General features: G+C 38.6%; 1 protein-coding gene across 4 annotated transcripts in view; it reads right to left on the bottom strand.

The window, feature by feature from the left end:
* Positions 1 to 220: 220 nt before the first annotated feature.
* TMEM45A (transmembrane protein 45A) overlaps positions 221 to 24252 on the bottom strand; it is a 66702-nt gene continuing 42670 nt past the window's right edge. For 3 of the 4 annotated variants that reach the window (XM_004771939.3, XM_004771941.3, XM_004771942.3), the window contains exons 2-6: positions 17490 to 17681; positions 16018 to 16230; positions 13437 to 13621; positions 5713 to 5858; positions 221 to 751 (exon numbers count right to left, since the gene is read on the bottom strand). In XM_004771939.3, the coding sequence (XP_004771996.1) occupies positions 658 to 751; positions 5713 to 5858; positions 13437 to 13621; positions 16018 to 16230; positions 17490 to 17679 (828 nt within the window). In that variant the 5' untranslated portion in view covers positions 17680 to 17681 and the 3' untranslated portion in view covers positions 221 to 657. Of the gene's footprint in view, positions 752 to 5712; positions 5859 to 13436; positions 13622 to 16017; positions 16231 to 17489; positions 17682 to 23883; positions 23951 to 24252 lie in introns of all 4 variants that reach the window. The other variant, XM_013045607.2, reaches the window with a different exon arrangement.

The following is a 24252-nucleotide window of genomic DNA, read 5'->3' as shown; positions in this document are numbered from 1 at the left end:
GGGTTTCTGGAGGGAAGTTAGTTGGGGGGATGGGGTAACTGGGTGATGGACATTAAGAAGGACACATGATGTGATGAACACTGGGTTTTATATGCAACTGATGAATTATTGAACTCTACATCTGTAACTAATGATGTACTATATATTGGCTAATTGAATTTAAATAAAAAAGAAAGAAAGAAATGATAATGTAAAAAAAAAAAAAAGAAAAGAAAACAACTTGAGATGTCTCTACCAAGTTTCCTGCATTCATTTATTTTTCATTGTAGCAACAAGATAAACAGGTATAATTTCATGTTTAGTGAGTTACAAATGTACAAATGGAAGTAAGCCCAGGAACCTTGAGCATATCTATAATGCAAATAAAACATTTTTCTTAGCGTGGATTTTAACTTTAGATGATCTGAGAATAGCCACTCCAGGCCCCAAATACCATGACTGATGTGCAAAATGCATTTTTATCACCCAAAGTACTTACAAACCTAAAAATAAAATATTTGAATTCAAATACTTTAACCAAATTGGAAATACAAACAATATACCAAGAATCACCTTCAGCTATCTGTTCTCCAAGCAAAAGGTCAAAAAACAAAACGATGAACAAAATTAATCCAGAAAAGAGAAGTTCATCCAGAAAAACTAAAATGCCCATCAAAATCACATCTCTTCTTCTGATTCTTGTTCTCGTTCAGCATTTTTCAGGAGTCCAACTTCTGAGGGGCAGAACCTCTGAAGTCGAGATTTAACCAACCTGAGGAGAATGAAAGGTATCTCATGTTATACTGTTTAAGAAAAACCCAGAACAACGTCTATCTATAATACAACAAACTCCAAATTATCTGTGCAAATGGGAGAGGCAATCCAAAAAAGAAAATCACTTTTATTTGGCTTTGGAGCTACCTGAAAACTTTTTGTGGATTGAAGCAGGGTATAAGTAAATAGGTACAATCAGTTTTTATTTTATTTTTTTTAAAGATTTTTTATTTATTTGACAGACAGAGATCACAAGTAGGCAGAGAGGCAGGCAGAGAGAGAGAGAGGGAAGCAGGCTCCTTGCTGAGCAAAGAGCCCGATGCGGGACTCGATCCCAGGACCCTGAGATCATGACCTGAGCCAAAGGCAGCGGCTTAACCCACTGAGCCACCCAGGCGCCCAAGTACAATCAGTTTTTAAATGTACAACATGATTGTTCAGGTTTCAGAAAATGCCTAATCATTCATAGCTTTGATCATTTCTAAAACAAACAAGAGAATCTCTGGGTGGCAGCAAGCCAAGATGAAGCCAAGTTCAGCCGAGAGCTTTTCCATCAAGTCCACACCTAGGTATGTATTGCAAAAAGGAGCCCTCTCTTGGAAAGTGTATAGAGGCATCTCCTTCCCCGTGTCAAGCCCCAAGTCCAGTCCTTCCCAACGTGTGCCTTCAGAGGAGTGATTTTGTGCAGTCCACGGACTACTCAACTGCATGTGGTTGATGATCTCACCATGTGAGATCCATGGTGAACTAGGAAGTTGGAAGAAGTGCCTCCCCCAATGTGACTGTTTTCATAGATTAAGAGATCTGTAGGTCTGGGGGAAATCAGAGTATCATTTTTGACCCTGGAAGATACGAAGGTTTTTATTCCCAGAAACTCAGCAGACTCTCCACTTCTCTGATGTAATAAAATCTAAGCAAAGCTTTCCTGTGCATAATTACTCGTAAAGACACAGTATTACGACCATGTTGATAGAACACAGTTAAATTCCAGAAGTACACAGGAATGCACAAATTTGATACACCAAGTCATCACAATCATTCTCATTTTGTGAAAAGCCTCACCAGCCTATCTGCATCGCTTATTTTCTGCCTCCTTTTTTCCAGTGAAGGTCTGGCCTTCCCCCATAAAAATGCAGTGACTTTATTGTGCTCTGGATCCTACGGGAATATAAGCTTCGTAAGAGCAAAGACTATCTTATTTAGTGCCCTACCGCTAGCCAGAGCCTAGACCAACTGGTGCATAAGAGTGGCTCAACACACATCTGACAAAACAATGGCCTTTGGAGCAATCTGCCAGGAGTCCACATCACTCACTTGTTCATAGAGGTTAATTCTTCCATCACTTTTAACTCAGCATTAGCTCCTCCAATATACAACAACTGAGTAGTACCAGTAACAATTATTGACTCATCAAGATCAAGGAAACCAATTGAAATAATTTGCCTTGATTATTAATTGACTACTGATATTGCTTTCAATGTCCTCAGCTCTTCAAGGCACTGCTTTCATGAAAGACTAATAGGCTTAAACAATTTAAAGGCGGTAACAGTGTTTGTGTCATATCTCATTGCACAACCTCGATACATGCTCAATGAAATGGATTAACTGTTAATTCAGTAATTAGATACATTCCTGACGGCTCATGTGGAAATTGAAACAAACATATGGCTACTTATTACAAATTAATTGTTAACACAGGCCCTTCCTGTTTCCCACTCCTCCTTCATGGGTGACTCTTTCTGTTTCCCACGTCTCCTTCCTGGGTTGCGTCTGCTGTTACTATAAGCTCCCAAGCTGAGACATGTTCAGGCTCTGTCTGTACCCTGTAGACCTGGGTATTGGCACATGCATAAATGGGTGTTGGAGACAGATTAAAGGCTGGAATGATAAAGAGGAAGTGCAAATAATTGCTAGTTCCTGGAATGATATTAGTCCAGGATACTAAGGTTAGCATGAGTGAGTCTGAGGTTGTGCTCCCATAGGCTTTCTTCAATTAATAAGAGAAAGAGCAGAACTGAGACTCGGGGTGTACTTCCAGAGTCCATCTAGAACTCAAACTTCCAGAAGGCAAACTGTCACATTCCTGGGATTTGGACATCTCTATTTTGTTCTTCAAAATGAGTCACCTGGATTATTGCTTAGGAAACCAACCTGAACATGGGCATACTTCTCTACCCATAGAGAGGGGCTTTTGAAATATTTCTATGAATAGTGGTGCTTAAATATGAAATATAGTAGAATATTTAACAAAATTTCCAAACAGGTAAGTCTCTCTTATGAATTGTTATTTCAGAACTGCAGGTATGGGGCTGAATGAGGCAATCTTTGAACCTTTATTCTGGAAAGCTGGGAAGTACAACTTCATTTTTCTGAGATTTGGGGGGTTGTGGTTCCATAACCCAGTTTTGTTTCCATCGTGATCTTTGCACTTTGTCAAACAAATTCTCATATAATGTCCTAAAAATTCATCACCTGTGACTGACTTAGAAACTACTCCGGTCAAATCCTGAAAAATAGATTGTCAAAACTCCTTATGATTATACAACTGAATTAGCCTGCCATGTGACCTCACTGAAAGTCAGTACTGAATCTTCATTATATTGTTTAGGTTATTGCTTAAGTTTATATCAACATACCTCACAACATGAGCTCCTGTTTTTATATTTCCAAGAGCATTATGAGAGCAACACTGAAAAGCATCTGAAACATGATTTCCAAACCAACAAAGCCCATATTCATGTAACTCTGAAGCAGATCTATTAAAACAGTAAATAAATGTTTATTGAGTACCTACTGAGTAAATGGAATGCCATTTGATAGAATGCCAAGATCTGTGCAAACCATGAAAAGGGTATTTTCCTCAAGGTGCTACAATCTAGCTAGCAGGTAAGGCTGACATGAGCTAACAGTAAAGATAGATTGCAATTGCAAAAAAGGGTAGTAGTGACTAAAGTGCTAGAAAACTCATGAAGGGAGATGAGTCTAGAACAGTCACAAAGTTTTCATAGAAGAGATAAGCATTTAATTTGGATATGCCGGGTAGAGGGGATTAAGTGGTCAAAAGGTAAAGGCTGAGGAAGTCAACATGGACTTTATGGTTTCTAGAAAACTGTAAGTGGATAAGAGAGGTCTGAAGCTTTTTGAAACAGGAAGAGACAGTAGTCTTCTTTTGACTCTGGAAGGGAGCTGACATGAGCTAGAGAGGCTCCTTGAATGCTGCCATTATTCTTGGAGGCTTCCCAGCCCCTAATGAGATGAGGCCCAGATGTCAGCCTAGAACAACAGAGGAAGAAGCCAAGTTTCACTCAGTGGCAGAGCCAGTCTTACCAACCATGTGCATGCTTTGGAGGAATGAAGTAGGACTAATAAAAATCAGTCAATGAGAAGCTAGAATCTGCTAGTACCCAAAGCACTTAGACCACTAGAAGGAGGTATCTACAGATCAAAGTAAGCTGACCCAAAGCCTAGCAGAGACATCTGGAGCTAACAAGAAATGGTTCTCTTACTTAGAGACCCAGCACCAAAGCTGCTTCAGCAGTGAAGCTCAAAGAAGCTCAAGGCAAGAGAGGTGACCTGGAAGAGAAGAGTAGAAAGCTAGTTTTTGAAGAGGCTGAGACCCCACTGAGCCTAGAAGCAGTTACCACATTTTAGGAATCCAAAGAACTTACTAGACATATACTGCCCAATATGCTAAACATTATGCATTTACAGATATTTAAGTTAATTAATATTAATATGACATTAGGCACATGTCAAGTGCTCAGAAACCATAGTCAAGTAGCTCATGGTCACCAAAATGAAGACTGCAGATATAGAACATTTAGGTCAGTGCTGAAGTCTGAAGAATTAAGTGTGGATCCTGCATGCCTAGTAGCTGGAACTAGCCAGACCCAATGTGGCTTGGTATTAGCTACCTTAAAGACAGGAATCATGTTCAGCTCCTTCTGTTTCTTTTCATCCTTCAAGCTAAGGCATAATTTTCAACTGCGAGGAAGCCTCCTCTGGGCTCCAACAGTACTTTCTTCTACTATTTCCACCTACTGCACTGTATTTAAATTGTCTATCTCTGGTGACTAACCTAATAAAAAATAATAATAAAAAAAAATAAAAATAATTGTCTCTCTCTCTTCCTTAGGGTCTATACATTATGTCCTTTGTGATACAGAAAGAGGAGGAGGGGAGGAAAACAAGAAAAGTAACAAAAAGGACAAAATCAAGGAGAAGAAGAACCTCTACTGTGCCCTTGTTATGTCCTAAGCAGTGTAAACACCTATCTCATTTAGGTACTATTATTATTCCCATTTTGTAAACAATAAAACTGAGACTTAATGTGGTTGCATAATTTGTCCAAAGTCATATAGACCTAGGAATACATATTTTTATCAATCTGTTGTATTGCTCTTCATCCACTGTGAGACATTGTATTGGGGTCTAAAAATATGATTTTTCCTTTTTTATGATAATAAATTTTCTTTTGAAAAATTTGGTTTTTCCATTGACTCTTACTTCTAGAAATATTAGAGCAAATGTCAAATTAATCATATACTCAAATTTAATGGGAGACATAAATGTTGGTCAAAAAATGACACCAAGCTTGTGAATTGTTATGATTAATGTACATGTAAGCAAGTGGAGGGCTCCCTGCAGATATGGAGAGGACTATCTGGAAAAAGAGACAGCATATACAAAGAGACAAAGGCACAGAAAAGTGTGTTGAAAGGTGACCCACAGGTCAAAGACACAGCTGAGACACAGTTGAATGAGTCTAACTTTAAACCAGCATTTATTCTTTCAAGGGGGATTTTCTGGGTTTGCAGATAATTTTCTGCTGCATTACCCTCTCTTGTGGAATACTAAGGAATGGAGTCCCCCTTCAAATCTAAAGTTCAATGCTTTTGAGTCTTGATGATCATATACCAAGAAATAGAACTTACATGAACAAAAAAATCACTAACTTACCAAGTGACAAAGGCATAAACCATTCCAACAACAACAATGTTTAATGCATAATGCCAACAAAAGCATATGGTGAGAAACATGATGTTGTCATGATCCATTGCATCCCATGCAGGAGCTCCACTGGGGGGATAAAGGACAAAACCAATCTGTAATTTAAAACAAAAAACACATATTAAAATAATCAGCTGCATTCCCAAAGAGAGTATATTTCAAAATGTTTGGTTCTAAGATTAATCTTAACTAAGGTAACTCCAATTATCTGAGATGTTACAGATAAGACATTAGGTCTTACTGCCTGCTTTAGTAATACAGATAGCATCTACCAGGTCACAATTTTGGGGGAAAAAAAAGTGTTAAGGACATTTGAAGAGCAATTTTCAAAATATAAATAGTAATCATCTCTGTGGGTTAGTGGACTTTCAGAGAATGTACCAGATTTCTAAGCTATGCAGTTTCACTCAGCTATTTCAAAAGTGGAGTACAAAGACGTTTGTAAATAAATAAATGCTCACAACTAACATTATATTCAGTGATCAAAGATTGAAAGCTTTTCCCCTAAGATCAGCAACAAAAGGAGGGTGTTGGATTCACCACTTTTATTCAACATTGTCCTAAAAATTTCTAGCCAAAAATTAGTCAAGTAAAATAAAAGGTATCCAGATTATAAAGGAAGAAGTGAAACTATCTAAATTCACAGATGATATGATCTTATAAATAGAAAACCCTAAAGAATCCACACACAAAAAAAAATCTATTGGAGCTAATAAATGAATTCGGCATACTTGCAGGACACAAAATCAACACACAAATTCAGTTATATTTCTATACACGTCTAATGAACAACACAAAAATTAAATTAAGAAAACAATGTTACCTACAATAGCACTGAAAAAAATAAAATACTTAGGAATAAATGTAATCAAGGAGGTTTAAGACTTGTACACTGAAAATTACAAAACATTATTGAAAATTTCAAGACCTAAATAAATAAATGGAAATACATCTCATGTTCATGGACTGGATGATTTAATATTGTTAAGACGGCAATAACACCCAAAGCAATCTACAAATTCAGGGCAATCTCCATCAAAATCCCCATGGTCTCCTTAATACCCATCCCCCCACTCACCTCTCCTTGCGCGATCCTCAGAGGGCACGTGATGTGATGAGCACTGGGTGTTATATGCAACTGATGAATCACTAAACACTACATCAAACACTAATGATGTACTATACACTGGCTAATTGAATTCAAATTTTTAAAAAATCCCGATGGTCTTTTTTTACAGAAATGGAAAGCTGATCCTAAAAATCATATGTAATTACCATGAACCCAGAATAGCCAAAACAACCTCAAAAAATAAAAAGAAAGTTGTAAGACCCATGCTTACGGATTTCAAAACTTATTATAAAAACCGCAGTAATCAAAATACTGTGGTATAGACATCATGAAATACAGATTGATGAGATAGAATTGAGACTCCAGAAATAAATCATATGTGTGTAGAAAATCCATTTTGACAGAGTTCCAAGGCCATTCAGTGGGTAAATCAGTAGTCTCTACAACGGTGCTGGGACAACTGGATATCCACATGCAAAAGAATGGATTTGGACCCTTGTCTCACACTCCATATAAAAATTAATTCAAAACAGATCAAAGACCAAATATAAAACTAGGGGTGCCTGGGTGGCTCAGTGGGTTAAAGCCTCTGCCTTGGGCTCCATCATGATCCCCAGCATCCTGGGATGAGTCCCACATGGGGCTTTCTGCTCAGCAGGAGACTGCTTCTCCCTCTGTCTCTCTGCCTGCCTCTCTGCCTACTTGTGATCTGTCTGTCAAATAAACAAATAAAATCTCTAAAATAAATAAATAAATAAAACCATAATACTCTCAGGAGAAAAGCTTCATGCCCTGGGATTGGGGATTTCTTCTTAGACCCTACACCAAAAAATACAATCAACCAAACAAAAAGTAGATAAATTGGACTTCACAAAAATTAAATAACTTTTATACATCAAAAGACACTATCAGTGACTCTTAATCTCACAAAACAAACTGAGGGTTGCTGGGGGGAGAGGGTTTGGGAGAAGGGGGTGGGATTATGGACATTGGGGAGGGTATGTGCTTTGGTGAGTGCTGTGAAGTATGTAAACCTGGTGATTCACAGACCTGTACCCCTGGGGATAAAAATATATGTTTATAAAAAATAAAAAATTAATTAAAAAAAAGACACTATCAAGAAAATGAAAAGAGAGCCCAAAGCATGGGATAAAATACTGCTGTGTCATATATCTGATAAGGAATTAATATCTACAATGTATAAAGACCTCCTACAACTCAACAGCTAAAAGACAAAAAACAAATATTTTTAAATGAACAAAGGAGATAAAGAGACATTTCTCCAAAGAAGGTATGCAAGTGATAAATAAACTCATGAAAAGATAATGAACATTGTCACTTATTATAGATATGCAAATCAAAGCCATAAGGAGATACCACTTCATACTCCCTAGGATGGTAAAAATAATAAATAACAAGTTTTAGTAAGAATATGGAGAAATTGGAATCCTTGTAAATTGCTGGTAGGAATATAAAATGGTGCAGTCACTGTGGAAAACAATTGGTCAGTTTCTCAAAAAGTTAAATGCAGCATTAATTATCATATCACCTGGCAATACCATTCCCAAGCATATACTCAAAAGAACTGAAAATAAATTTTCAAACAAAAATTTATAAACAAATGTTCATAGCAGCATTATTCACAGCAGTTGAAAACAACCCAAATGTCTGTCAACTGATGATGAATAAACAAAATGTGGTATATCAATATCATGGAATATTGAACCATAAAGTCATGATGTACTAACATGTGATATAACATGGATGAATCTTGTAAACATTATGTTAAGGGAAAGAAGGCAGACACAAAAGGTCACATATTGTATGATTCTATTTACATGAAATATCCAGAATACATAAATTCATAGAAACAAAAAGCAAATTAGTGGTTATCAGGGGTTGGGAGGAGAGTGAAAGAGAATGATTGCTTCAGGGTACCAGGGTTTTCTTCTGGGGTGATGAAAATGTTTCAGAACTGAATAGCAGTGATACTTGTACAATATTGTGAATGTCCTTAAATGGCACTGAATTATATACTCTAAAATAGTTAATTCTGTTATGTAAATTTTACCCTAACCAAAAACAAGATAGAGAGAGAGAGGGAAGAATGATGGACAGATGGCGGGATGGGGAGTGGACATAGGTCAGGTCTCTAGAACAAAATGAAATATAATACCCAGATAATTACAAGGATAATTGTATGAATGTCCACTGGCTAACTAGAACTGTAACGGTCAGTTACAGTGGTTGGGAGTTTTCCTGACAACGGCCTTTAAATGATGTATTATTACCCCCACTTTAATGTATTATTGTCTTCATCATCCAGGTGAGAAAATTGGGTGGTTTTATAATCTGCCTAGGATCACACATCTAATAAATGAAATTTTACAGGAACAACAACAAAAAAAAAACATTTAGTCCATAGTTATGAGTGAAACTTTAATTCCATTTCTGTTTGAAATTTCACATAACCTGAGTAAATTAGGAAAAAATAAGACTTGGATCTTAATCACTTGTTCCTATTTCCCATTCTAAAGAATTCTCTTTGTACCACCCAATATATGTATCATTAGGTGTGGGGCACCTTAACATCATTCATGCACATAAACTACACAATAATTCTCAGTCCTCATCATAACCCCAAGAATAAGATATCATTATCCTCATTCCCCTCCTGCCCTCCTTTTGAAGCAACTTAGAAAAGGTAACAAAGAAATTGTGTCAAGTAAGTATCTTTTTTTTTTTAAGATTTTATTTATTTATTTGTCAGAGAGAGAGAAGCAAGAGCAAGCACAGGCAGACAGAGGCAGAGGGAGAAGCAGGCTCCCTGCCAAGCAAGGAGCCCAATGTGGGACTCCATCCCAGGACGCTGGGATCATGACCTGAGCCGAAGGCAGCCGCTTAACCAACTGAGCCACCCAGGCGTCCCTCAAGTAAATATCTTTAAGGGAGAGTTGAGTGTAATGAACTATGGACCAGCTCCCCAGTTCTTACCTACTGGTCCCACCAATGTCCTTCCAATGCCATCCACCCATCTTTCCCTGCTTGGGGAGTGATTTGCTACAGCTCCCAGAGATAGAGGTTAGCAGTTGTTGCAAGTTATGTTGTGTGCCTCGAAAGGATATGTTGATGTCCTAACACTTGGTGCCTGTGAATGTGACATTATTTGGAAATAAAGTCTCTGCAGATGTCATCAACTCGAGATAAGGTCATAGTGGATTAGAACTGGCCCTAAATTCAATGACCGGTGTCATTATGGAAGGCCATGTGAAGACACAGGTACACAGAAACACACAGGTGTGGCTCTGGAGGCAGAAGCTGAAGTTACGCTGCCATAGGCCAAGGTATGTCAAGGATTGCTGGCAGCTCTCAAGGAGAGAGGCATAGCACAGATTCTGCCTTTGGGCCCCCAACATACTGACACCTTGATTTCAAGACTTCTGGCCTCCAAAGAGTGAAAGAATAAATTTTCTACTTGAAATATAGAATCAGCCACTACTCTCTCATTGGGTATCCTAATTTGCTTCCTAATGTAAAATTCTAACCAAAAAAAAAGGTCTGAAAAAGATTTTTTTTCTTGCTGTATCTTCTATGGCATTCCTGAATATCTGGTTTTGACTAGTTTAATATCACATTTAAAATGTAAATAATTATCTTCCCTAATATACAACAAGCCAGGGGCTCGTTTCCCATAGGTTAAAGTTTGAATTTCCTAGTGTTTTATGTCTTATACTCCAATCACTTATTTTAACACTATTAGTCTTAAACAAGTGTTTGATCTACCATACCAGACTTCTGACCATTACTGCTTAGTTGGGTCTTTTTGACATCTCTGAATGAACTTTTATCTTTTCTTTTTTTTTTTTTTTTTCAGTGTTCCAAGATTCAGAACTTTTATCTTTCTTAAAGGTAAAACAAAGTTGCATTTACTTAGGCTTAGGATCTGGGAAGTCATGGGAAGAGTCCCTGGGGTGGGTGATGCATGAGATACTGGTCAAAGTAATGGGAAGTAAAGACCACAGAAGTATCTTCCTCCTCCACAAGGGTCTCTGCCTCAACTTGGACAGTGATGGGGAGGAACTTGGAAATGACAAAGTGCAAAAATGAGCTTTAAAAATACTCTCCCACAGGGGTGTCTGGGTGACTCAGTTAGTTAAGCATCAGACTCCTGATTTTGGCTCAGATCATGATCTCAAAGTTGTGAGACTGAGTATTCCATCCTGCCAGGACCCCTGGTCTGGGCTTGGTGCCCAGTGGGAAATCTGCCTGAGATTTTCTCTCTCTCTCCCTCTCCATCTGCCCCTCCCCACCCCTCTCTTGCTCTCTCAAATAAATAAATAAATCTTAAAAAAACAAAAAAGTATTTTCCCACAGTTTCAGATAAACCATGTTTCATGGAATGAATGGGCCTGAAGGAAATCTTTTTCCTTTTTAAATTGCATGATATGGATAGGTTTTTGAAGAGAGCAAAATGGAGTCCCTCATGTCAAGCAGGAGCTAGGCAGTATGGCGGGGACCCCAGAACTGATAGCAAGTAGAACCAGAGGAGGTCTGCAAGGACCCAAAACCAATTAAATCCCTTTAAAAAGGGAAGGATTTTGGCAGCAAACTGTCAGACTCTTCAGATATGAATCCCTCTCTGTCTCACCATTTCAAAACAGCAGCTGCCGTGGAAGGCTCTGCCCAGTGGATCTCCAAACAGAACCGAGATCCTTCACTGCTTGAACATAAGCAGTTACGTGTGGAGAGCTGACACGGACCAAACCGAGGTCGACAGAGGCCTTATCTCAACTGCCTGCCCACAGACTGACATCGAGTTTGGTTCGTTAACCTCCTACACCCTTTTGTTATCTTGCTTGTTGTGTGATTTGTCTTGTCCTGCTTTGTGTGCTGTGTAACAAGCCAAGTTTAATCACACGGTGAAATGTCATTGAGTTTGGAATCCCGAACCTGCTTTATCATTGTGATTTAACTTTGCTTCATGATCGAATAAAGCGGACATTGTGGAAAGACACAACTCCTGTGTGCGCCTTGACAGTCTCTGAGAAAACATATCTGACTGTAATGAGCTTCAGGAAAGAAACCATTCTTAAAGATTGGGAGCGTCGTTCTCTTGAAGTTTGCCTGTTACCCCATCATTTACGTATGAGTTATAAAAAAATGGCCAATCTGAACATTTGCCTCACTCATTTCCCAACTTCTTTATAGTTCCAAGAATCTAGGTGTGCTAATCTGTCTACATATTGTTTATGCACTAGCATTAACCTCCTATGGACAAGTAGAGAGAGAAAAAATATGGTGAAAAGCAATTCACGATGTCCTATTATTAGTTTATAACAGAGTTTTGGCCATAAACATTCACTTACCACACATAACATCAAAATAAAAAGCAGAATAAATTCATCTATGTCTCCAGACATTTTTGTTTCAGAGGAATCTGAGGGTGGAGAGAGGTACTACAGCTAAACCTTCATTTCCTGCCAGTATGTGTGTTTGTACTGGTATTAAATGTTCATTTTTCTTTAAGTCTCCAAACGTTATTTAGTCTAGCCACCAGGTAAAAAAGGAAACTAGTCTAGACATACTCATAGATGGAAAAGATTTTTAAATAGTCACAGATTTATGCCCAAAGATTTTTAACCCCATAGCTCTTTCCTAGAAAAGCTTTTGGTAAAATGTGAAAACATTATTTCTCTGCCAGAAGGGACATTAGGTCAGCCTATTCTCAGTTGTGACAGCCCATGCTTCTTCCCTCAGATTCTTAATAAAGCATTAATTATTAATGGAACACTAATAGCTTGCCAATCCCTGCGATAACCTCATCCCAAGTTTCTGCTTTCTGATGATGAAATATCTCCTCTAAGAAGTCATCCCCTATTAAACCACATTTACCTTTCATCTCGGGATTTCCTTACATCTATATGTACATATTAGAGTATGATTTACCAGTGTCTATAAAATATAAGTTCACTAATTGGAATACATGTTTTTGACAACACGCCAAGCTTAGGTAGTCAACAGAGTAAAATGGAAAGAGCCCGGGACTTGGGGTCAACCAGACCCACATTTAGATGCTAGTTCCATTACTGTGTGAGTCTGGGATAGTCACATCATCTCCCAGAGTCCTATCCATAAATTTGGGATGGTAATACCTAACTTCCAAGTCACTGTGAGGACCAAATTGAAACAACATGTATGAAATAGTCCTGTAGAGTCGTCGGCACATCATTGTTTCTCAATAATTAGTCATTTCCTCTCCTTTCTGCTTTTCATATATTTCTCAAGCTCGTTACTCATTAGGCTGTAAATTGCGTTAGCATTAGCACCTGCTGTCCACAACAAGCAATGGCCCAGAATTCCTACATTATGGATATCCAGGTGTGTGAGGAAGATGGCCACACCCCACTTACTTTCCAGTCGCTCTGCCAGCACTCCCACTAGGGCCTCTGGGCTACTCAAAGAAACATTACCTCTCAAAGACCCACAGTCTCACTACAGGTGGCACATCAGAAGGAAGTCCCTGATTCTGGATCAAAATACCCCATTAAAGAGAAAAGAGTACAGATGGAAACACCAGATGCCTTCACTGGAGGCCCCGACTCACCTGCCAAAACCAGCTCCCCTGAAGCAGGATAAAGCTTGTCCGAAGAAGTTCCACAGTGATATTGGTCCGTATGAAGAGCTCCAAGAAGGCAATCAGGCCTGCCACAAAGACGGCCAAGACCAGCAGCTGGTGCACAAAGATGTCCAGCATTTCCCGGCCATGAGTGTGATTGTACAAGACAAAAGCTGATAGAGAGGAAAGAAACAGTTTCTCTTATTCAGTGAAACCAAGGGACATCTACCATTTCTTTCTCTCTGTCTCTCCCTCTGTCTCTCCCCAACCCCACAGAATTTTACACACACACATGCACACACACCAATTTGTCCAAAATATCAAGTGCTCTCTGCTTCCCACAATAATGGAAACCTCTAGTATTTTTTTGGAGTCCTCACCACTTCTTTTTTTTTTTTTTTTTTTTTAAGATGCTATTTGTCAGAGAGAGAGTGAGCACAACCAGGGGGAGAAGCAGTTTCCCTGCTGAGCAAGGAGACTGATGGCAGGACTCAATCCCAGCACCCTGGAATCAGGACCTGAGCTGAAAGCAGAAGCTTAACCCACTGAGTCACCCAGGCCTCCCAACATCACTACCTCTTTTATTTATTTATTATTATTTTTTTTTAAGATTTTATTTATTTATTTGACAGAGAGATATCACAAGTAGATGGAGAGGCGGGCAGAGAGAGAGAGAGGGAAGCAGGCTCCCCGCTGAGCAGAGAGCCCGATGCGGGACTCGATCCCAGGACCGTGAGATCATGACCCGAGCCGAAGGCAGCGGCCCAACCCACTGAGCCACCCAGGCGTCCCTATTTATTATTATTTTTTTAAGATTTTATTTATTTATTTGACAGAGAGAGATCACAAGCAGGTAGAGAGGCAGGCAGAGAGAGAGGAGGAAGCAGGCTCCCTGCTGAGCAGAGAGCCTGATGCGGGACTCGATCCCAGGACCCTGAGATCATGACCTGAGCCGAAGGCAGCAGCTTAACCCACTGGGCCACCCAGGCGCCCCTAGCCTTGAACCCAACATCACTACCTCTTAAGAATAAGGATCGATCACTCCTTTTCCCTTTTCCTTGTCTAACATATCATGATTTTTAAACTATATTTCAAAGCATCTTCTATGCAGGAGGATGAATAGTAAGGGGGATGGGACAGGAGAAAGAGTTAGGGTGAACACACAGATGAATGAAACAGCCTCGCCTAAAGGAATTCAGCCCATTGGAGTAAGCAAATACATATATGTACAAATCATAAAAGAGGACTTTGCTGGGTATGAAAAAATGCTCTGGAAGCTCCCAAGAAGTAGTAACTACCTATATTTTTTAATCCCATGAGCAGATTCCAGCTTTATCTTCAACCTTTTCATGTACATGAGGAGGAAAAGATGTTCACTCAAAATATGGTAAGACCCTGAAATACTGAGAATCTTGCCATTCGTTTTTGATGCCCTTCTTTTAGCTAGCCTTTGTTCTCAGAGAGGGGTTGGCAAAAGTCCTTATATTCAGATATGGGAGGGAAGGTGGACAGTTAGGAATTGGCCCCTCCTGAAAATCTGGGACTTTTTTAGTTCTTTTTTTTTTTTTTTTTTAGATTTTATTTATTTATTTGACAGACAGTGAGAAGGAACACAAGCAGGGGGAGTGGGAGTGGGAGAGAGAAAAAAACAGGCTTCTTGCTGAGCAGGGAGCCCAACGAGGGGCTCGATCCCAGGACCCTGAGATCATGACCTGAGTTGGCAGATGTTTAACAACTGAGCCACCTAGGTACCCCATGGGCTTTTTTAGTTCCATAATCAATCTATTCCTTAAAAATACAATAAATGAAAACAAGTTACTAAACACCTGTTTTCCCTACACAGTAAAAGGGACATCAACTGAACAAAAAGTATTTTTCATTAACCTTTCAAAAATAGGACCTCCTATTTTTAGTGACTGATTTTTGACTCCACTTATCATGTCATGGTGAAGCTTCGGTATATCAATATGAACATAGCTAGATAGCAGGTTAGTAGGTTGCTGTGAGTGGTCTCCTTGTTTCAGGGTACTCATGCTACAGGGTGCCTGGGTGGCTCAGTGGGTTAAAGCCTCTGCCTTTGGCTGAGGTCATGATCCCAGGGTCCTGGGATCGAGCCCTGCATGGGGCTCTCTGCTTAGTGGGGAGCCTGCTTCCTCCTCTCTCTCTGCCTGCCTCTCTGCCTGTCAAATAAATAAATAAAATCTTAAAAAAAAAAAAAAAAGATACTCATGCTTCACTACCCTAAACTCAGTTTCACTTGTTTAAACAGAAATAATAATTCTCTCCAGGATAACCTAGAGATAAATAACCATGGCAGCTGGTTCTTTAAGAATGATTTAAAATGTGAATAAAGCACATCAAATGATGGTGCTTGTCTTATTTTACTGTATGAGTCAGTAGGGAGGGAAAATCCTTGGCATCCTATGCAGGACATCTAAGGATCTCCCCATGGCCCAAACAGATGGCCCAATTGATCAAGGCAGCACCTAGACACTAAAGGAATATTATTGTACAGGCCTAGACAAGTGTCCAAGGATAGTGAAACAGGAACATACTCACTTATACTTACCCTCCACGAATAAGCCATTCGACAACATTAACTTGGTTAAGGAAGTGGGAAGTGAACTGATGATAAAACACAAGATGTTCGCCACACCCAGCAGCCCAAAGAAGAAATACATGGTGAAATGATGCCAGCTCAAGAGTTCGACCCACTGGCCCTCTTTATAGTCATATAAGGCTAGGTGGGGCCCACCAGGAATAAACTGCTCCCCGAGCATGCCTGCAAAGGAGATATCACAGTTTTAGCAACCCTTTCCATGACTTCACAAAGAAAGCAGGAAGAAACTGAATGAACCCATGGCTTATTCAAATCTAATGTCCTTCTATGATGCTGATTGTTCTTTCTGGGCTATTCCTTAACAGCTAAGTACTGGTGCTTTCAGTTCAAACACTGGTTTGGATGATCAACATTTAGTCAAAGATAACCAATTTAGTCAGACAGCTAGTTATTTCAGATCTTCAAAGTTGATCATTTCAGTTCTTCATAGCTCCATGACCAGTTCCACTGATGGTCTTAGTTCCCATTTTCATGTAATGACTAGATAAATTGTACAAAGGCTGATTACTTCCTTCTGACACACCCTACATCTTTGGATAGCATCTTTGGGTAGCTACCACGAAAAGGAGAGTTGTGCTTGATTCAGAATCAAAAGACTAGGGTTCAGCTTTTCCTCAATTAAGGATAACTGAGAAAACACAGATTATAGCACACGGTCTGGTCAGGTACAGAAACAGTAAAACTTTCTTTAAAATACTGCTGTATGTGTCAATCTATGGAATCTGGCAAGGCAATTCCTCTCTTTGGAAATGGTTGCTCTGTAATTTCATGTCCATAGCAAAGACCTATTGCCATGAATAAAGCATGAAGAAATCTAAAGGGAAAGGAGAAAGTTCTGCTTTTCACAAAGGAGAGGCTACCAGGGAATTCTAAAACCACAGAAAATTTTCTCAGAACCTTATAGTCAATGAAAAGTCCTTAGAAGTCATCTGGCCTAACTTCCCTTTTCAATTTAAGAATAATGCAAAAAAGGATGAGTATATAAAGTAAGGTCTTCTTCAGCCTGACCCCTCTGTACAGTCCATCAGCAACAACTTACAACTAAGGCTTTCCCACAATAACTTGGTTATTTTGGCATCATTTTGAAAAATGGTTTCTGATAGAGTTTACTCTTTCAGGCATCAGAATAAATATTATAAAACTAGTTCAAGGTTCCAACTAATTCGATAAAGGAAAGTCACCTTGAGTGGTCAGGCAAGTTAATATCTATGACTGACTCATTAAGGAATAGCCTTCTGTATAAACATGAAGTGTCCCCTTCTAACAAACTATAATCAGATAGAAGTTACAATTAAAATATGTGTTCAGAGATTTTTTTAATAAAAATTCATTTTAGCAATTTCTTGATTTGATATTTAATTTTCTCTTTGATGTAGAAATACCCAAAAGGAGAAAACAGAACACAGAAATGGTACACTCACCAGTGATGGCCATGCCAATTAATACAATTCCCTCAAAAATTTCTATTCGATGGAATAATGCTTTGGAGCCAAGGTAGGAAGTCCTTTTGTGCTTTTTGAAGGCATACTTCAGAATGCACTTGATGGTCCACCAAATACCCATGATAATGAAGAAGGTTCCAGGGAGGGCATGACCTTTGAAATTCCCCATGTCTACCAAGATAAGAACATATAGAAGATGAAGACATTTTGTTTCCAGAACTTAGCCAAAACATCACTCACTTTCATAAAATACAGTATTTTCTGATGATAGTAGATATACCATTGATTTAAGAGGAGTTGATATTACTGTCAATCACTGCAATGTCAACAATACCAACAAGGAAAACATGCATATTCATTGAACGCTTACCTTGTGCTAGGCACTATGTCAAATGTTCTGCACACAATCTCTACAACATACAATCTCTCCATTTTCAACTGGGACACGGGTTTAGACAGGTAAGTGAATTGCCCAAATCTCACACTATTAAGCAAGAGTTATGTTTTCAAGAGGGAGTTCAAGGATTTCTTAAATGATAGCATGTGCAACACCATATATTTACACTTTAAGCATATTTGGAGGAAAGTAATATGAAAATTTTACCTGTATGTTTAATACTTGAAATGATATAAAATTGCCTATAATTTTTTAAGTAATTTCAAAGTATCAAGCATTGAGTATACAAAAGAGACCATTAGTGCTCATCAAATATTCAAGCATTTCTCCAAAGACTTTTCCTAGCCTCTTCAGGTGAATCAAAACCATGTTTCTAAACAGTATGGAGGTGCCTCAAAAAGTTAAAAATAGAGATACCCTATGACCCAGCAATTGCACTACTAGGTATTTACCAAAGTGATACAAAAATACACTCAAAGGGGTTCATGCACCCTAATATTTATAGTAGCATTATCAACATTAACCAAACTATAGAATGAGCACAAGTGCCCATCAACTGGTGAATTGCTAACAAAGGTGTGGTATTTTTTTACAATGGAATATTACTCAGACATCAAAGAGAAGGAAATCTTGCTATTTGCAACCGTGTGGATGGAACTAGAGGGAATTATGCTAAGTGAAATAAGTCAGTCAGAGAGAGACAAATACCAATGATTTCACTCATATGTGGAATTTGAGAAACAAAACAGATAAACATAGGGGAAGGGAAGGAAAAATAAAATGAGATAAAAACACAGAGAGAGGCAAACCAAAAGAGACTCAACTATAGAAAACAAACTGAGGGTTGCTGGAGGGAAGGTGAATAGTGGAATTGGCTAAATGGATGATAGGCATTAAGGAGGGCATTTGTTGTTATGAGCACTGGGAGTTGTGTGTAGGTGATGAATCACTGGATTCTACTCCTGAAACCAATCCACATGGTATGTTAACTAACTGCAATTTAAATAGAAACATGAGGGGCACCTGGGTGGCTCAGTGGGTTAAGCCTCTGCCTTCGGCTCAGGTCATGATCCCAGGGTCCTGGGATCGAGCCCCACATTGGGCTTTCTGCTCTGCAGGGAGCCTGCTTCCTCCTCTCTCTCTGCCTGCCTCTCTGCCTACTTGTGATCTCTGTCAGATAAATAAAGAAAAAATCTTTAAAAAAAAATAAATAAATAGAAACATGAGAAAACTATTTTATCCTACCTAAAGAAACAAATAAAAACCATGATGGCACTTGTCATTTCCAGGCTGAGTGAGTTAGGGGCCTACATGACTCCTTTAACTCACCTGTCCCCTGTCATGGCAACCTTTGCATGGCTTATCCAGAACATAGTGGATGGTCAACCAGTCTGCTTCAGATTAATTGTGCTAAATTAAGATGGCTTAAAGAGCTTAATCCAGCCTATCCAGATGGATACCAAGCCAAATCAAACTGTAAATAGTTTATACAACTCTTATGTTTACATGGTGCAGCAAATAATAAAAAGAACTATCCTCCATTTTTGGTCAGTGCTATAGAAAATCAGTCTTGAATTATGTGAGCAGCGCTTTGTTCACAAGTACTGTACCATCAACAGAATAATGAAGAGAGAATGCAGAATCCTCTTAATGAATCTCACAGTAGGCCAGACGTAGGAGAACTGATGAAAGGAGACTTCAGGTTTCCTCTGGCCTAGCAGAGAGCTTTATCTCCTTGAGTGGGTACTGGGCATCTCAGCTCAGGAAAGACCCCTTTGGGTGACTTCCACATCCTTCACAAGTGTGAAGTTTCAAGGGGGAACTTTGAAGTTAACTCAAACAGTATGAGTCTCTTAAATTTCTAGTCGAACCCCCTGGCAGACATTTTGGCATGCCTCTAAATCAACCAAACCTTCTAAGAGACTCCAACTCAATATAGTTGACTCTTGGACAACACAGGGTTGAACAGCTTGTGTCTACTTAGATGCAGATTTTTTTTTACACATCCTGGAAATGTATTTTCTCTTATGATTTTCTTCATAAAATTTTCTTTCCTCTAGCTTACTTTATCATAATAATAAAGTACATGATATATATAGCATACAAAATATGTGTTAATTGATTGTTTATATTATCAGTAAGGCTTTCAGTCAACCATAAGCTGGTAGTTCAGCTTTGGGGTAGTAAAGGGTAATCCATGGATTTTTGACTGTGCAGGGGGTTGGTACCCATGTTATTTAAGGGTCAGTTGTATATCACATAATGCCAAGTGCCCATTCTTGTCCTCTGACTCTAATTAGGGTTGTGTTTTGGGGCATGTCCATTAACCTCTCAAAGCCTTAGTTCTTAATAAAAGAAGGAGGTGGCCTAGGTGACACCTGATGTTCCTTTCTGCTTGAACATTCTGTGATTCCTCATCCTAGCCACCATATTTAGCAGTGTCACTGAGTTCTCCTCTTTGCCTTGGCTTATGAAGCCACATGGTGTTAAAATATGCTTTTCTGTGGGATTGAAAAATACATCCAGACTGTAAATTATTTGTACTTTTCTGGAGAAGAATTTGATAGGTCTTAAGAAGATTTGAAGGTTTTATATTTGTTGGTATAGGAAACCCATTTCCAGGAAGCTATCCTAAACTTATTAACCAGAAATACAGGCACCAAATTAAAAATATACATTATCTAAAATCAGAAGAAGGATTTAAAAATTTTTTACAGCCACTTAACCCACTGAGCCACCCAAGGACCCCTACAGCCACTTAAAATAAAGTTTTCAAATAACTTAAGTGATAGGGGCTATATTTAGTGAAAAGAATAGCATTTTTCAAACCTGAGAAGGGGCTTTGCATTCAGGCTGACTAGAACTGAATCCCAACTTTATCATTTACTAGCTAAGTGACTTGGGCAAGTTATTTAACTTCTCAATGCCTCTGTTTCCTCTTCTGTGAAATGGGACAAAGAACAATAGCTAACTCCTAAAATTAAAATAAGTTCCTCTAAAGTAAATAATCCATAGTAATAAGCAAGCTCATGTTATCCTCAACTCACCTCAAACTACTAAAGTAGAATAAAAGTAAAATCAAATGAGGAATTCTACTTGGACAAAACTGCTGAAACACAACAAGCATCTACATAATTCTCTTGGCAGTCATGCATGTACTGCTTGTAACATTTCTCCAACTATTGTCTTAGAAGGTTACTGGAATCTTCTGTAGTTATTTAATTCCTTGACTGCATTTAAAGAATGAACTTCTTGAAAGCAAAAAGAAAGACCATAAATCTATTCTTTCTATCCCCCCCCCATTGAACCTGGATAGCATCTTATACACTCTGAAATTCCAAACTAACAAGAGTAACTAAGTCCTTCTAATAAGGATCATATATTTATAAAACATCTCTACTCTCATGTCTCAAAACTTGCTCATACTCAACATATCCACAAATTGAACTAAGCATCTTATCTACCCACCCACTACCAGAAAATAATTTTCCCCTAGTCACTGATTTTTTTTTTTTAAGATTTCATTTACTTATTTGAGAGAGATCACAAGCAGGCAGAGAGGCAGGCAGAGAGAGAGGAGGAAGCAGGCTCCCCGCCGAACATTGGGCTCGATCCCAGTACTCTGAGTTCATGACCTGAGCCGAAGGCAGCGGCCCAACCCGCTGAGCCACACAGGCGCCCCATAGTCACTGATTTTGTAACACCACCACTACCATTCACTTACTTGCTCAAACTCAAAATATGAAAATCATCATAGAGGCCACCTATGAAAACTAATTGATTATTAAGAACTATTGCTTTTACTGTCTTATATCAACACTCCCTTGCCCCAAATCTTGCTGACTCCCTTGCTCTTTCAATTTCATCTGCCTAGGGAAATCCTCCCTGATGGCCCAAAGAGAAGACTTCCTTAATACCTTCTCAAGGTACCCAGTTCTTATTTTAATGAATTCTTTGTGTGATTAGTTAATCAAGATCTGTCCTCTTCATTAGTCGTTATGCCCATCACTATTAAAAGCCAGGTAGCACTCCACTCCTCAGAGGAGGCCCAGGAGCCTGGGATATTCTCCATTTTTAATGCCCTGATAAATTTTTAAAAGGTGTAAGATGCCAAAACAGAGTTACATAAACCACGATTGCTTTTCAGTGTTTAGATTTACCTAATAAATACCTTCTTTTTAAATTTTTTTTATTTTAAATTTTTTTTATTTTTTAAATTTTTTAATTTAAATTTAATTTAGTTGACATGTACTATTATTAGTTTCAGGGGTAGAATTTAGTAATCCACCAGTTGTATATAACACCCAGTGCTCATTACATCAAGTGGCCTCCTTAATGCCCATCATCCAATAATCCCTTCCCCTAACCCCCCTGCCCTCCAGCAACCCTCAGTTTGTTTCCTAGAATTGCCTAGAGTTCAGTATCTCTTAGGGTTTGCCTCTGTTTTTATTTTATTTTTCCTTCCCTTTCCCTATATTCAGCTGTTTTGTTTCTTAAATTCCACAAATGAGTGAAATCATATGCTATTTGTCTTTCTCTGACTGACTCTGCTCGCATAATACCCTCTAGTTCCATCTATATTGTGATAAATACCTTCAACACACATGCAAACCATATTACCTATGTTGGAGCTAACAGGAAATTTTAAATTTGGGGCCCTTCTTACATGTGTGGCTCTGGCCAAATAATCTTCTCGATCCACCTCCATGACCAGCATTATAATAGGCTCCTGCTGCCCCAAAAGCTGAGTGAACCAATATATCTCAGCACAGCCACTGGGACATGACAGGGAGGTAATGGGGAGTAGATGAAGGTTTTTGAAGAGGGATATGAGGTGATCAGGGTAGGGAAAGAAATGAGGCATTGCTCCTAGCTCAGTTATAGAACTTCTGCATTTTAGCCTTTTAATCTGAAACAATGTGATGGTTCAATTTTTCTCTGTTTTAAAAAACTCAAACAAAATAAAGTCAAAGCAAGCTTGCTATATTTGCCTAGCTAAGGGACTCAACAGACCCAGTTGCTCCTGGCAATGAAAATGGTTTGATTCGATCTAAATCCAAAAAGAAGACACATTTCCCTTGGAAGAAAGCTTTTCTCACCTACAAAGCAAATCATACTTGCCATAAAACCAGCAGATACCTCAGGAAGATCACCAAAATAGGAAACAAGAAGGTCCTTCCTCAATATATTTCTTGCCTGATCTTGCCACTTAAAATAATCTTATGGGGAAAGTGGTTCATCCAGGCCTGAAATGGTGGGTTGCAATTCAACACCAGCTTCCAGCTACAATTTATCCTAAAAAATTCATACTCCTCCCCCATCAAAAACAAAACAAAACCCTCTATGCTTAATGACACCAAACACCATCCTCTGGGCTAATGACAAGCAATGGTTCCTACTATACTGGTTGGCCCCTTTTTTTTCTCACTGTCCTCCAAATTTACACACTCACTCACCATCCTAAAGGGAAATATTTTAAAACTATAATACTTAAGATAATACTGGACAAATCCCAAGATCTAACTTAGGTGTCAAGTGTTAATGCCCAGTGTTACAGACACATAAACCATAGACGAGGCCAATGCACAGAAAGAGGAGAGAACTCAAAATAGTTCACGGAAAGAGATCCTACAGTTTTCTTGGTGGAATCTCAGCCAAATACTAACTTTAACATAAAATGAATACTATGTTTATGAATACCATGGGGAAAACTTAAAATTTCATCTTGAGCCACCACCAAAATAAAGTATACCTAAATCTTAGTGACTCCTTTATAAGCACATTTATAAATCCCAATACACTAAAAAAAATTTTAACTATTTCTTGAATTTCATTTTACCATTTGCTTGACACTCAAAGCGAAGTATATACAAGCATTTGTAGCTTTAAAGTTCTCCATCACTCCATCATTCCATACCAGTACATTCTCTCCCAAATTTCAACTATTTCAAGTTTCCTTAATAAAATTACCCTTACCTTCACACTTTCCTCAATGTCAAATCCAACTCAATTCTCTTCTCCCAAGAACTTATAATGGTTCCTGCTTCAAGAAGAAAAAGAAGATACTGACTGGTCTAAATCTAATTACTTTCTTCTTAGAGACGAAACCAATGTGCTTATGTTTTTCCAGCATGAAGGCAGCAGATAAATCTTCAGAATATGTCACAATGCCTTCATAAATGTAAATATTAGGGCCACACCCTTTTTGAAATCCTACTTCATATCCAAACATTGTGCCATAGAGTAATTCTCAAGAACTCACCTTGCCACCCGCCCACATGACCACTAGTCTCAGACATGTGTTCCCTGCTGTGAGAACCAAAGCCCAATAAGAGCATGTGTGAT

The sequence above is a fragment of the Mustela putorius genome, unplaced genomic scaffold (genome assembly GCF_011764305.1).
Source record: "Mustela putorius furo isolate JIRA1106 unplaced genomic scaffold, ASM1176430v1.1 tig00003834_pilon_pilon_pilon, whole genome shotgun sequence".
Classification (NCBI taxonomy): Eukaryota; Metazoa; Chordata; class Mammalia; order Carnivora; family Mustelidae; genus Mustela; species Mustela putorius.
Note: the sequence above shows the minus strand (reverse complement) of the source record. Positions and strands in the feature narration are given on the sequence as shown.